Here is a 13,099-nt window from a genome sequence, read left to right as displayed (position 1 = left end):
AATTTTGTAGTATCGATATTGTTAATTCCAAAATTTTGAATTTTTGACAGTCGCGGAACCCCCAAAGAGGTTGCGGGGAACCCCAAGGTTCTGCGGGACACAGTTTGAATACCGAGATCTAGATCTAGAACAGTATCATTTATCTAGGATCTAGAAGTATCAAACTTAGGTTATGTGTTAACTCTTATAGGGCTAGCCTTTTGATGTAAAAAAGATCTTTTAATTAATAACCATATGCGTTACATTTGGGAGGGTCAACTGATATTTTTAATTATTTTTTTTATCTTTAAAAACTAATTTCTAAATCTGACATTCACAACATAGTTACTGGTTATCTGTTTTCTAAAGGCAACTATTAAATATTAGCAGAGAATTTGTAATTTTGTAATTATCTTGCAAAAAAAAACAAAAACATTTCAAATAGATTTTTCTCGTAAACAGTACACCCTAGTCATTCAAGACAAGAGTATCTCTTTAATCTAGAATACTTTGAAGTTTTCGATTTTGATATTAAAAATACCAAAAAGTCGAAGATAAAAAAACATTTAAAAATATCAGCTGACACTCCTAAATGTGACGCCTTTGGTTACAATTAAATATCATTTTTGCATCAAAAAGATGTCCGTGTAAAAGTGAAAACATAACCTAAGTTTTATCCATCTAATACATTTTTAAACAGTAATCTAAGCAATTAAAAAAAGACAATGTCAAAGAGCCCTACCTCCCATAGGAGGTATTTTTTGATAAGACGATTTATGTCAAATTGATATAAAGGCTGTGTTCTTTTATTCATCATTTCGATGTGATGAATTCCATAGAACTGCGTAGAACCAATAAGAGATTAGAATTTTTTAAATAGGCCAATAGTAATACATCTCATTAAAATGAGGAATAGAAGAACACGGCCAAAATTATCCCTAGAATTTGTTGGCTTCGTTTGTCGGTTTAGTTTCCAGACACCTTGTAATTATTGGTATTTAAATTTTAATTTGATACTAACTATTCTATTTCACAATGCTGTAATATTAAAAAAAATAAACATTTTATCAAAAATTAGAAAATGTCCATTTGTATCATCAGTTTATTACAAAAAAATATATACAGGATGTTACAAATTAGTAAGTCAACCCGTCAACCACATATTCTTTTGACTAAACTAATGGGACTTTTCTTATTATTTCATTTTGGAGCCTCATTTTCAAAATACAAAAATTTGAGTCTTCTTATTTATTTCAATTTACTGAATAAAATGGAAATGATCATCATCATGATCAGCGATATTTAATTTGAGCTAAATCTAACATATCTAAAAAAAGTTGCAAATCTTGTGCAGCAAACCCCAAATCAAAAAAATGTGATTTAGTGCTCTTTACCTCGTACAATTCATATCTTTAACTGTTGTTCAGTTAGTTTTGATACCATATAAAAGAAATTTTTCATAAAATCCCAAAAATTAAAGTCTAACGTTGACTAAATTGATGTCGCGTATCCAAAAAAGCTACATTATCTCGTAAACGAAGCTCCAGATAAAAATCTTACGAGTGAAAAAATAGAATAAAATGTCGCTTTATCTAAAAAAATATTCGGAAAGCATCGCTTTGATATTTTAAACCAAAATTACACAAAAAGTGCGCCGACTTAACATCAAATATTGTATTGTAAATAGTGCTAAAATTCAAGTAAATATCTCTACAATCACCGGAGTTATCAATAAAAATCATTTAAATTTTAATTTTGACATCCTGTATTTTAAAAATGAGGATCTGAAATGAAAAGTGACATAAGAAAAGTCCCATTATTTTAGTCGAAAAAATATGTGGTTAATGGGTTGACCTACTAATTTATAACACCCTGTATAATTGGCAAACTTTTTCCATCATTTTCAAAATGTGACTACTTTAATTTTTACCAGCTGTCAGCAGCATAATTTCTTGATTAATAAAAAAAATACCTTATTATTTCCATCAGTTGATTATGAAAAAACATTTTGCACAAATGTGCAACCATCCTCAAGATTTTAGGAGTACCTACCCCAATTTAAATTTTTTATTTTACACATTTGCATTTTTTCGTTCATAAAAGTTCTCTATATTTCTTCTTAAAAAATGGTGAATCCCATGTTTCGTTATCAAAATATGACGGCCGCCACAGATTCAAACGTTATTTCTATCACACACGAAATTGATAAAGAAAAAAATTGGCACTGAAATAACTAAAATCCATAAATTGACCGCAACCTTGTTTGCCTCAAAGTGGCAATTTATTGTGGTACTTTATGATATCCAGAGACTTTAGAAATAATAGTCAAAGATATTGATATCAAAATCCCCCGTGATCGGACTAATGGCCAATTTTGTTTTTAATGTGTTGGTCGTATGTTGAATAACAGGGTTTCTAAGTTTGCTGACACTCCTTGTGGGACAGGGGTTGAGGGTGCGGGAGTAAATACAAAAATCACCCCGTGATCAGATTAATGTTAGCAACTCATAAAATATATTCTAGACCTTCAGGAGAGTACGAAAATAAAAGTTGCTGACAGCCTAATTGGGGCAGGGGCGTTTAAAACGGGGTAAAATGTACCAACTTACCGAGTACACAAGCACAACTAGGACGCGTTTTTTTATGTCAAAACAGCTAATTGGTATTAGCGATTTTTTTTCCAAAAAACATTACGTATTTTCATTCAGCATCTGTCAAAAGGTCTTATCACCAAGTTTCATCAAATTCGATACATCTTCAGACGAGCACTAGTTGGCCATATATTGCATTAATAAAAAACAGCAGTATCACAGTTAGATAGTTTTTTTACCCTACCTACATTCCATAAAAAAATTTTTGAAATCAGCCAAAAAATAAAGAAGTTAGAGGCTTGTATTACTTTCGCGACATCATGGAGTGCTCACCTGAAGATGTATCGAGTTTGATGAAACTTAGTGGGATGCTGAATCGCTAATACCAATCAACTGTTTTGATGTCAAGAAAACACGTCCTAGTTGGCCGTGAATTGCATTAATAAAAACAGCAATATCAGTTTTTTAAGCCCACATTCCAAAATAAAAATTTTTGAAATCAACCAAAAAATAAAGAAGTTACAGGCTTATATCACATTTAAGTGCGACACCCTGTATATTTCATAAAAATTATGCGTATTGTATACGGAAATTGATGATTTTTCCCTTACACAATCATTTTCAAAACTACGAAAAATTATTAAGTAAATATAATGATAGCGATATTGATGAAAATTAGAGTAACAGCATTTTTTAAAACTTCGTACTATCTCTGTAATTTTTTGTAAACATATAAATTTTTCCCAACACTACCATTATTCGAAATATTTTTATTTAGGGATTTTGACACCAATCTCTCCGTCTATAACTATCAAAACATTTGTAGAGAAAAACATTGTTCGCAAACACGAAATAAATTTTTAAGTACTTGACGAAACCTGTGGCAATTACTTCTTTTCTAATAATACATATTTTTTCTACTCCGTTCTGAATTTACATAAAATTATAGATAAAAATCGTGACATATTAAAGCATTGTAAACATACGAAACAAATCTAAAATTTAAGCAAAACGCCTACCATGAAACAAGTTAGACGAGCAAACGTACAATATAATTTATTTTATTTATATATACATACATAAACACAAATCATAATAACAAATTATATATCTTTTAAATTAAATGTAAAGGGAGTGATTTAAAAGACTTAATGAAAATAAGTCGATAGTGAAAGATCATCTATTACTTAAATGCAATTTACATTGTTTCAATGAAATTCCATTTTCCTAAATCGAGTAATTATTGTCACATCTTCTAATAAAAATAAATAATTTTATTATAAATTCTTATTAAACAATATGACTCAAAATATCATACAGCACTTTAGAGGGACTGGAACACTTTTTACAAAAAAAAAATATATAGGACTTAAACGAGTCTCTTCAGACCAATGGCAGCATCAATAAATAACGTTCGATGGAGTTTCCTGAAGGTCCAAATTTACTGAAGCGGAATTAGATGATCATAGACACCGGTTCTTCGAGGTATTCCTTGAACGCTTTGAGCCACTGTGCTCCTACAGCCCCGTCCACCACCCTGTGGTCGCAGCTTAGGGTTACCGTTAAGAAGTCTGCTTCACTAAACCTGAAAACAATATTCAAAAATGCAATAATATTACCTAAAAATCAGAGACTTGATAAACAAAACCGAAAGCAATTTTTTTTTAACTTGCGTTCCTGAGAATATACAAAAATTAAAATGAATGTATCGAGAAACGGCATTATCAAGAATAAACCTAAGATACATAGAGAACAGAAAATAGCACAGTCTTGACGAGAACAATGTCGAGAATGACGTACTTTTTCAGTGTTCTGTCTAAGAATGGACATGTTCATCGGACATATCGTGAAAAGTGAACAGGTCCTTAGGACACTTCAAGATTGAAAAGTTGTATACGCATGCAGGGAATTATTTGTTGCATTCATAATTCCCGCTAAAAATTTTTGAGGTTGGTACATATGAAATTAAAGATATTTAGCGATTTTCTTGTAATTTTGTTGATAATTGTTTAACTGAAACTAGTGATGGGAATAATCGAATGAATTAAATAATCGAGAGGTTACCNTCCAAATTTACTGAAGCGGAATTAGATGATCATAGACACCGGTTCTTCGAGGTATTCCTTGAACGCTTTGAGCCACTGTGCTCCTACAGCCCCGTCCACCACCCTGTGGTCGCAGCTTAGGGTTACCGTTAAGAAGTCTGCTTCACTAAACCTGAAAACAGTATAATATTCAAAAATACAATAAAGTTATCAGAGAGTTGATAAACAAAACCGAAAACTATTTTTTTTTAACTTTCCTTCCTGAGAACATAGCAAAAAACTAAAACAAAAGTATTGAGAACATTTTCAAGAATAAATCTTGGGGAACAAAAAATAACAGTCTTACTGAGAACAATGTCGAGAATGAGGTACTTTTTCAAATTTTCTGTCTAAAAACAAAAAGTAAGGAGCAAAATTCTTTAACCATAACCGAATTTTTGCTAGTCTCGCAATTCTTGCTATGAAATAAATTTGGGTTTTGCATTTTAGTAAAATCAGATTAATATAAAAAATATTAGTGATATGCTGCAGACTTGTCAGCTGGACATGTCCTGTTCGATTGAAAAGTTGTGTGCGCATGCGCGGAATTATTTGTTGCATTCATAATTCCCGCAAAAAATTTTTGGGGTTGGTACATGTAAAATTAAAGATATTTAACCATTTTCTTGTAATTTTGTTGGTAATTGTTTAACTGAGACTGACATTTTAAAATTATAACCTCTTTTATATGTCTATTTTTTATTATTTTTGACAAAGTTAACGATTAGTAAATAGTAATCAGTTGATTCTTAATTTAATATTTGATACACAAATAGTTTATAAATGAAGTATGTCGCCAAAATCAACAGTTTGGTTATATTTTTCTGAATTGAGTAAAATTCGTTATAAAAGTAACTTCTACTCAAAAACAATTTTTAAGAATTCCAGTAGGATGGGAAAACATTTAAAGAAGTGTATTGGACGTCAGGGGAAAAATTAGAAACCAGTTTATAAAAAAGTCTGAAGGTAGGTAATAAGTAAAATATATCGACTCATATTCATTAGAACAAAAATAATATTTTACTTTGTGTACCCTCAAACAGTAACCTGTGAAAACATGATGTCACTCATAGTTGCCTTATTAGACTCAAGGTCAAAAGTAATATTCCCGACATGTCCATAACATACTTTTCCAAAAAGTGCCAATTTCTATACTTTTTGCAAAATTGGTGAGTTTGGGCATTATTTCGATTAACCGTGTTTTCGATTATCTAGCAACGGTTCGGTCCTGGCCAGCCCGGATAATTGAGGTTCTAATGTACACTTATTTATTTCATACAAAAATAGTTTTTTTAAATTTGTTTGCATAAAAATATCCCACAACTTTATTGTCAATTCTAAAACCGAGATAATGTGCACTTATAAAATTGCTAAGTTAAAATTTCGTCCCTATATCAAGTTCTAGTTAATCAGCTTCTAAGATTCTTGATTCATATATGGCAAGCAGAATCGGTATTGTTTCATACAATTACCTAGTTCTCCGCAAGTCGTTTGCTTCAAAACGGCCCACGGAGTCGTGAATCATAAACCTAATACCATAGAAATTGATTTCTTCAAATCCCACTCCAGTACCGTACCTTTGAAACAATTTGTTTAGGAACGACACAGCTCTAGGCTATAACTATGCACCGGTACATATTTGTAAAAATAAAACATTTTCAGAGGCAGAAAAAAGTTGTAGGACCTCAAAAAAATCAAAACAACTACATTCCGATAAATTTTTTCATATCTCTCGAGTTAATTGAAGGTGAATATTTCACCATCAATTTATTAATTTAGATTTTTTCAGGACAATCGAAGTGATTCGATTTTTTCACAAATTGAAATTCTGATATTCTAATTTAATTCTAAATAGCAATTTTATCAAAAAAGTTTGCATATTGTAAAGACGAAAACTCTCTCAACGTGTGCAAACGTTCTCTTCGGGAACACAAAAGAAAAACTTTTTTCAAATTCGTGGTAGTAAGCAATTTAATTATTACATTTTTTTAATGTTGCTTTTGAAAACATTGAAAAATATGGAATAACTAAGAGAATTTTCAAAAAAATATGTGAATATTCAGCATTCTCTTGAGGTAGTTCGCGAACAATCAATATAATTTTCAAAAAAAATATAAATATTTCATATTTCTGTAGACAAAATTTTCAGTTTCTTCTCATTTATGCTCATTAATTCTTATTTATTTGAATGAGTACCAAATTTCAGCATTGTTTGTCATACTTGTAGATACAGAGAAGTTTTAAATTAATTTTTTTTTATATATTGCACCCTTTACCAATAAGCGAGCAGATATTTGTCATATTTATGCTACAAGTAGCCATGTTTTCCCTCAAAAGACAGGAAAGGTGTATTTTTGCTATATACAAACCAGTTTTTTTTTATATGAATCTAATTTACTTACAATAGCTTAACCACTATTTTTTGTCGACAAGAACTATAGCTGCCAGATTTACTACCGGCTTTTCTTAAGAAAAAATAATCTGAAAAATGTCTTCTCATGGTTTTTTTCTTTTCTATTCCAATTTGGTTTTCTATTGACAATAGACGTCCTTAACCAAAAGCGTTCTTTGTAAATCATTTCAGACTGTGTTATTAGCGACGACGTTGTTTCCCGACGATCAACAATCTGTTCTCAGCTCCCGTTAAAAAATACATGTACTTACCCTTTTTCCGAATCGTCTGCAACTAATCTCTTAACAGTAGTTCCTATTGCTAAGATACAGCTCTGAGGGGGATTAATGATAGCACAGAAGTTGTTAACCCCGAACATTCCCAGATTCGAGACGCTGATAGTACCGCCCTGGAATTCCTGCGGTTGTAGCTTGCCCTCACGGGCCTTAGCTGCCAGAGTCTTGACCGTTTTACTAATTTCAGCGACTCCCTTCCTGTCCGCCTGGAACACGATGGGGGTGATCAAACCCCGGTCCGTCGATACGGCCACGCTGACATCGACGTTGTTGTACTGGCGGATCACCGAGTCTAGCCACGCCGAGTTGGCTTCTGGTACCTACAGTCGGTTATTACTTATGAAAGCTGTTTTAATGTTCAATGGTCACAAAGAGAAATAAAAACATTGTTTTGAAAGGGGATGGAGTAATAAATCAATCATTTTTAAATCGACTATAGAATTTTAAACAAATATGGAAATTATAGTGATTTCTATGCATTAATTTGATTTACCTGCAGGCACATTAGCCTTAGCAAGGAATTTTTGGCCTTCCTTTATAGTCCAGTCGGCAGAGGCCGAAAAGTTACTGTTGGTGACATTTCCTTGATAACCCGGAAATAACTACACATGCCTACTTTAAATGATGAGCACAATAACAGGTTAATTTGCTGACAAAGTATTTTATCAGGAAAAAAGTTATTAACAATTTAATCGTAAAAATTTCTTTTTTAGTAGTTTTCTTTAAATAACTCAGCGGGATGACTTTGTACGAAAAAATGCTTAAGACGTGATTTGTTCGTAATAAAAATAGTTACAAAATGGTGGTGGTCCGATTACGAAATTTGCAATAACAAAGCCGTGAAATTTTATAAATACATGTCCAAAAATTAAAAAAACGGTGACGTTTAAAACTAGGGTGACGTATAAAACCTTACCAAAGCTGCAAAAATGAAGATAATTGAATTTTGCAAATTGCTTTTGGTTTCTGTATATTTACACTATGTGTATACCAAATTTCAAGTGCCAGCAAAGCTTCAAACAAATTTGGCAAAGTTACCAGTTTCAGATACCGATGGATGTATAAAACCTTATAGAACAAAAAGTTTTGCTCTCCTGATTTTCAGCTTTAGCGTCATTATTGTATATATATTGAACCATAGTTTTCGAAAGTTTTATAACTTTTTGTTTATAATTGACATTTTTTACAGCAACATTAAAAAATTGACGTTTTATACGGTTTTTCCAATCTCACGGCTTTGTTATTGCAAATTTCGAAATCGTACCACCACCATTTTGTAGCTATTTTTATTACGAACAAATCATATCGTAAACATTTTTTCGTACAAAGTCATCCCGCTGAATTATTTAAAGAAAACTACTAAAAAAAAATTTCACGAATAAATTGTTAATAACTTTTTAAATTAACCTGTTATTGTACTCATCATTTAAAGTAGGCCTGTGTAGAACCTCTACCAACTGGACTATTATTGTTCTTGAGCTAGGCTCCATGGAGACGGAACCGCTATCACAATCCCTAGACCCACTACAAAAACAATCTCTCCTCAGACAACAGTTGCCCCTTTTAAAGGATTCGCCATTCATTACTTACGACATCTTCAGACCGAGACTCAATTATGGCAAAGCATTTGTAGTGAAGAAAGGCAAATTGTTTGAAAGCGCCATAGTAGGATCATATTTTATGGAAAGTAATAAATCATTGCCCGTCAAGGGATCCAGTGTAGTACGGTTTTAAAGGGTTTAGAAATTGAATAATTTCTGCATTATGAAGGGATAAAGGGATTAGTTCACGTCTGGCACCCCTATTCCTACAAAAATCCCTTTATTCTCATAAACTATTTATTTAAAAGTAATTTATTATTTTTAAATTTCACATATGTACTACATTTTACCTCTGTACGCACCACTGTTGTTTACTTGTTTTTTGGAGGCAGTCTCTGTTTTACGACCAAGCTTGCCAGGTTAGTATTTGACATATAACTGACCACTTCGTACACTCGATGCACCTGGGTGACTACAGCTACTACAAGAACACAGTGCGTATAAAGTGGTATTTCAGATTTTATATTCAATCTCATTTTAAATTCGAAATGGTTCATTTTACATGTCCTAAAAATGATGACACGATTCTCCTTTGATAAAAGACCGACAATTTTTTGTTCTACTTTGCATCGAATATAATCCTACTATACATGCGACCAGTTACAGAAGCCACTATGGAGCGGGTCTGTCCACAGAACCAACAAGAACGAAAATGAACATCATGGCGGGTTTGAGGGCTCTGATAGAAGGTCCGGAGGCTAAAATTAACTATCATTCATACAAATAACCACTCATAAACAGCTGAATGCGAATGATGAATGAGCTGTCATTAAAATTCTAGGTATGAGTGAGATATAACCTACAAAGTGTTATATCTCACTTAATGCTACTCAATGCCTATTGACACAAATGAATATAAAAATATGAAAGAAAATATAAATTTAAATAGAAGCACTGTCACATTTTATTACTCTAACTTATTTCAAAACAAAATACAGCTTCACACTCACCTTTACACTTGCAAGGGCCACAGCCTTAATAATAAAATCGTTGACGCTCAACTTGACCCCAGCCTTCTCCAATTTCTTATTGAATTTAGACCGGATCTTCACCAACTTATCGACGTTGACCTCCACCGACAAATAATAGTGCGGAATAGTCTGCTTCGACTGCAACAGTCTCTTTGCTATTGTGGCCCTGATGCCGCTAACGGGAATATCAATGTACGGAGATCCAGACGGAACGGCTGCGGGGGCAGCAGCCGCAGCAGCAGGAACAGGCGCTGCGCCGGCCGCTGGAAGATCTGAAGATGTAATTGATCCAAATAAACCGGTACCTTTACCTTAATAAGAAAACACACGTTAGGGAATTTCGGATGTTTATTTAGTATGGAGGGCAGACAACTGCAAGGGCAAGACACATTTCTATAGTTAAATTAAACATTAAATGTTCTGGTGCTGAAAACGTTGTAGAATATAAAATGTTGACTTAAAGAAGTCGTTAATCGAATTCTGCACTTTTGCTAAAAAAATGCACATCATATTTTGAAGGTGCAACGACAATATGTGAAATAGTTTTTAAAATTGTTTTAAATAAAAAGTATTTACTATTTTTTAAGCCACTGTGTTCAGTTCATGAATTTCAATGCTAACGACTTCTGATATTGACCTAGTTTAGGTGAACTATTTAGCAATCCATCTGACGTGATCCGATAACGGAGTGTTAGGCAGGCAAAAAAACAATTGTCCATTGTTTTATTAAGTTTAATTTTATAGTTGTATTTAGTGAAGTGTAGTGAAATTTAGTTATTATTTGGGTGTTTATTGCTTTACTGTCAAATTTCTCTATGATATGAAACAACATTCTTATAAAAAAGCAGTTGCATGCTGAAATTTTTGTTTAAAATATCAAGACAGGATATCCCAGTGCTGTCCCTGGAATCATTAAATTAAATCTAATTACATCAAATTAAATCCCTTTATTAAATTGTGCCAAGTTTTATCAAAATCGGCCAAGCAGTTTTTGAAAACGAAGCTTTAAAATATGAGTTGATATGAACTTTTCTTTTTATCTCTATTAGTTCTACCACCTATTAAATATTGCTGATTAAAACCTAAGACACCCTGTATATTTATTATTATCAAATAAATAAAGCAAAACTAATAATTGTAATTGAGTACTTAAAATTATGTCCCGTTGGTATTCCTACATTTGGAAATTATAAACCTTTATAAGAACAAAATCAGTAGCTAAATATTCTTAAATTCATGTAATTAAATATAAAAATTAACATATAAAGTAATCATATGATATTAGTGTGACCTTAAATTGATAATATTTATTTATTTTAAACCAAATTATCAAGTACTAAATTGATTATCAGTTTTAAGGCTTATATATATAAAACAGAATAAATTAATTATTGTTAAAAGCTAACAACTTACAATCTTATCTAAACAAACATTAGAAATCTATACAGGACATACAAAATGTGATTTTATGTAAAAATTATTTAAAAACATATCTAAAGAGTTCTCAAAATAGATTCCATTTCAAACATATTAATAACTAGTTATAAGGAAAATTATAAGTAGTATTGTTATAAAAATAAATAATTTAACTTTCACTCACCCTGCAACCTAATATTCCTTTGTTCAGCCAGCTTCTTGGCCATGGGACTTGCATAAATCCTTCCACCAGCTGGAGGTGCTGCTGCTGGTGGTGGAGCTGCTACCGCAGGTGCTAGGGGCGGTGGCGGTGCTGGTGCTGAGGGCGCTGACACCGTTGGCTTGGGTGCCGGCGCTGCGCCTGCGGGACTGTCGTCTTTGAAGTCTTTAAAGGCAGCAATGTCTGATTCGCTTTCAACAATTATGCAGACAAGCTTGCCTGTGATAACAAAATAGACAATTTGTAAAGTAGTGATGTTAAATTGCCAGTAATTTATTTTATACGAATAAAAAACTCAAAGCATACCAATAGGAACGTCTTTAGTGCCAGCTGGGATTAGAATTTTGGCTAGATAACCCTCCTCTGGAGTTTCAAAGCCCATTGTAGCCTTGTCTGTCTCGATTTCGGCCAGGAGATCGCCTTCGTTGAGTTTATCTCCTTCTTTTTTTTCCCAGCTGATGATGGTGCCCAACTCCATGGTGGGAGAGAGTGCTGGCAAGGTTACCCTTGTGTGTGAGGGTAGATCACTGGAGTAGTGTCGAATAAGGTTTTGTTCGGCAATCCTCCATTTCCTTACCATTTGAGAACGGCCGTCCCCAAGCAGTGAAGTTCTATGTGAAAAATTTTAGTAAATTTTTAAATATGTCCAAAACAAAAACAATTGCGGAATATGTGCTTGTACCATACATTAAATCATTTCTCCCATTAACGATTTAAAAAAAAAAGTATATAACATTATTAATCTTGAGATTATATAAAATTTTATTTAATGTAGTTTTTACTTAAACACACGCTCCTATTATATTACAGTACTATAAGATCACTTACAAAGTAAACACTAAAGATATTTAACTGAATTCTTCATCTATTAACATCTTTTTATAGTATGTATGTTGAAGTTCTTTAACTCTGCGTTTGGATTCATTTTTATTTTATTTTATTTTCGAAAAATCTATCCACCAAAAACTAAATATATTTTTTTGACAAATATGGTACATTCAGTTTTGTTGTGTAATATATTAAAGCATCTAGTAAGTCAATTGACAAATGTAAATATGTAACAGTCCTTAATTTAAAAAAATCTATTTTTAAGTCTCTTTTTAAGTATTCGAAAATATATAAGCCGTACTGTTAAATGATGCTTTTTCCAATAAAAGTAAGGTTATGAAACAAATGTGACATGAGATACTCCATCAAGGTTTGATTATATAAGCACAATTAAGTAAATTCTGTTAAAAAAGGGCTTACCTGCAATAATGTCTTTTTGCACACTCTATAGTAACAGTTCTAAAAGTTTTCGCTCGTACGGCTTTTCTCAAAAGGTCCTTAGCAACATCGCTTCGTAAAATAATCGTTCGGAACATTTTCTCTTACTTTTTAATTTATAAAAATTTGGTTACCAGAATTTTAATATATTTTTGGAGGGCGACTCACTAGGACCGTCTTCTAGGTCATTTAAAAGACAGACTTTCACGACACCAAAATGTGACGTGACCCACACGTCTTGATGACGGCACAGCTCCTTTTGATAAGAAAATAGATATCAAAA

At 32.3% G+C, this 13,099-nt stretch overlaps 1 protein-coding gene across 2 annotated transcripts; it reads right to left on the bottom strand.

Moving 5' to 3' along the window:
- Positions 1-3,736: 3,736 nt before the first annotated feature.
- LOC108908562 (dihydrolipoyllysine-residue acetyltransferase component of pyruvate dehydrogenase complex, mitochondrial) lies at positions 3,737-13,093 on the bottom strand. Of its 2 annotated transcripts, XM_023454408.1 has the most exons (7): positions 12,799-13,093; positions 11,857-12,161; positions 11,515-11,769; positions 9,894-10,225; positions 7,319-7,662; positions 4,662-4,787; positions 3,737-4,029 (listed from the first exon to the last, which is right to left on the bottom strand). In XM_023454408.1, exons 1-7 carry the CDS (start codon positions 12,912-12,914, stop codon positions 4,026-4,028), a joined length of 1,482 nt encoding a protein of 493 aa, XP_023310176.1. In that variant the 5' UTR covers positions 12,915-13,093; the 3' UTR covers positions 3,737-4,025. The 2 variants fall into 2 exon arrangements, with proteins under 2 accessions (XP_023310176.1, XP_023310175.1); XM_023454407.1 differs by lacking the exon at positions 3,737-4,029 and having other exon boundaries at positions 4,658-4,787.
- Between the last annotated feature and the right edge of the window lie 6 nt (positions 13,094-13,099).

Source organism: Anoplophora glabripennis, unplaced genomic scaffold, assembly GCF_000390285.2.
Source record: "Anoplophora glabripennis isolate ALB-LARVAE unplaced genomic scaffold, Agla_2.0 scaffold309, whole genome shotgun sequence".
In the NCBI taxonomy this organism is placed as follows: Eukaryota; Metazoa; Arthropoda; class Insecta; order Coleoptera; family Cerambycidae; genus Anoplophora; species Anoplophora glabripennis.
This window is presented reverse-complemented; position numbering and strand designations above follow the sequence as displayed.

Excerpts from the sequence above, each read along its gene's own strand:
- LOC108908562 (XM_023454408.1), bottom strand. The coding sequence starts at position 12,914 with ATGTTCCGAACGATTATTTTACGAAGCGATGTTGCTAAGGACCTTTTG. Across the intron at positions 11,770-11,856 it reads CACTAAAGACGTTCCTATTG|GCAAGCTTGTCTGCATAATT; the intron begins GTATGCTTTGAG and ends TTGTTATCACAG. Across the intron at positions 4,788-7,318 it reads GCAGACGATTCGGAAAAAGG|GTTTAGTGAAGCAGACTTCT; the intron begins GTAAGTACATGT and ends TACTGTTTTCAG.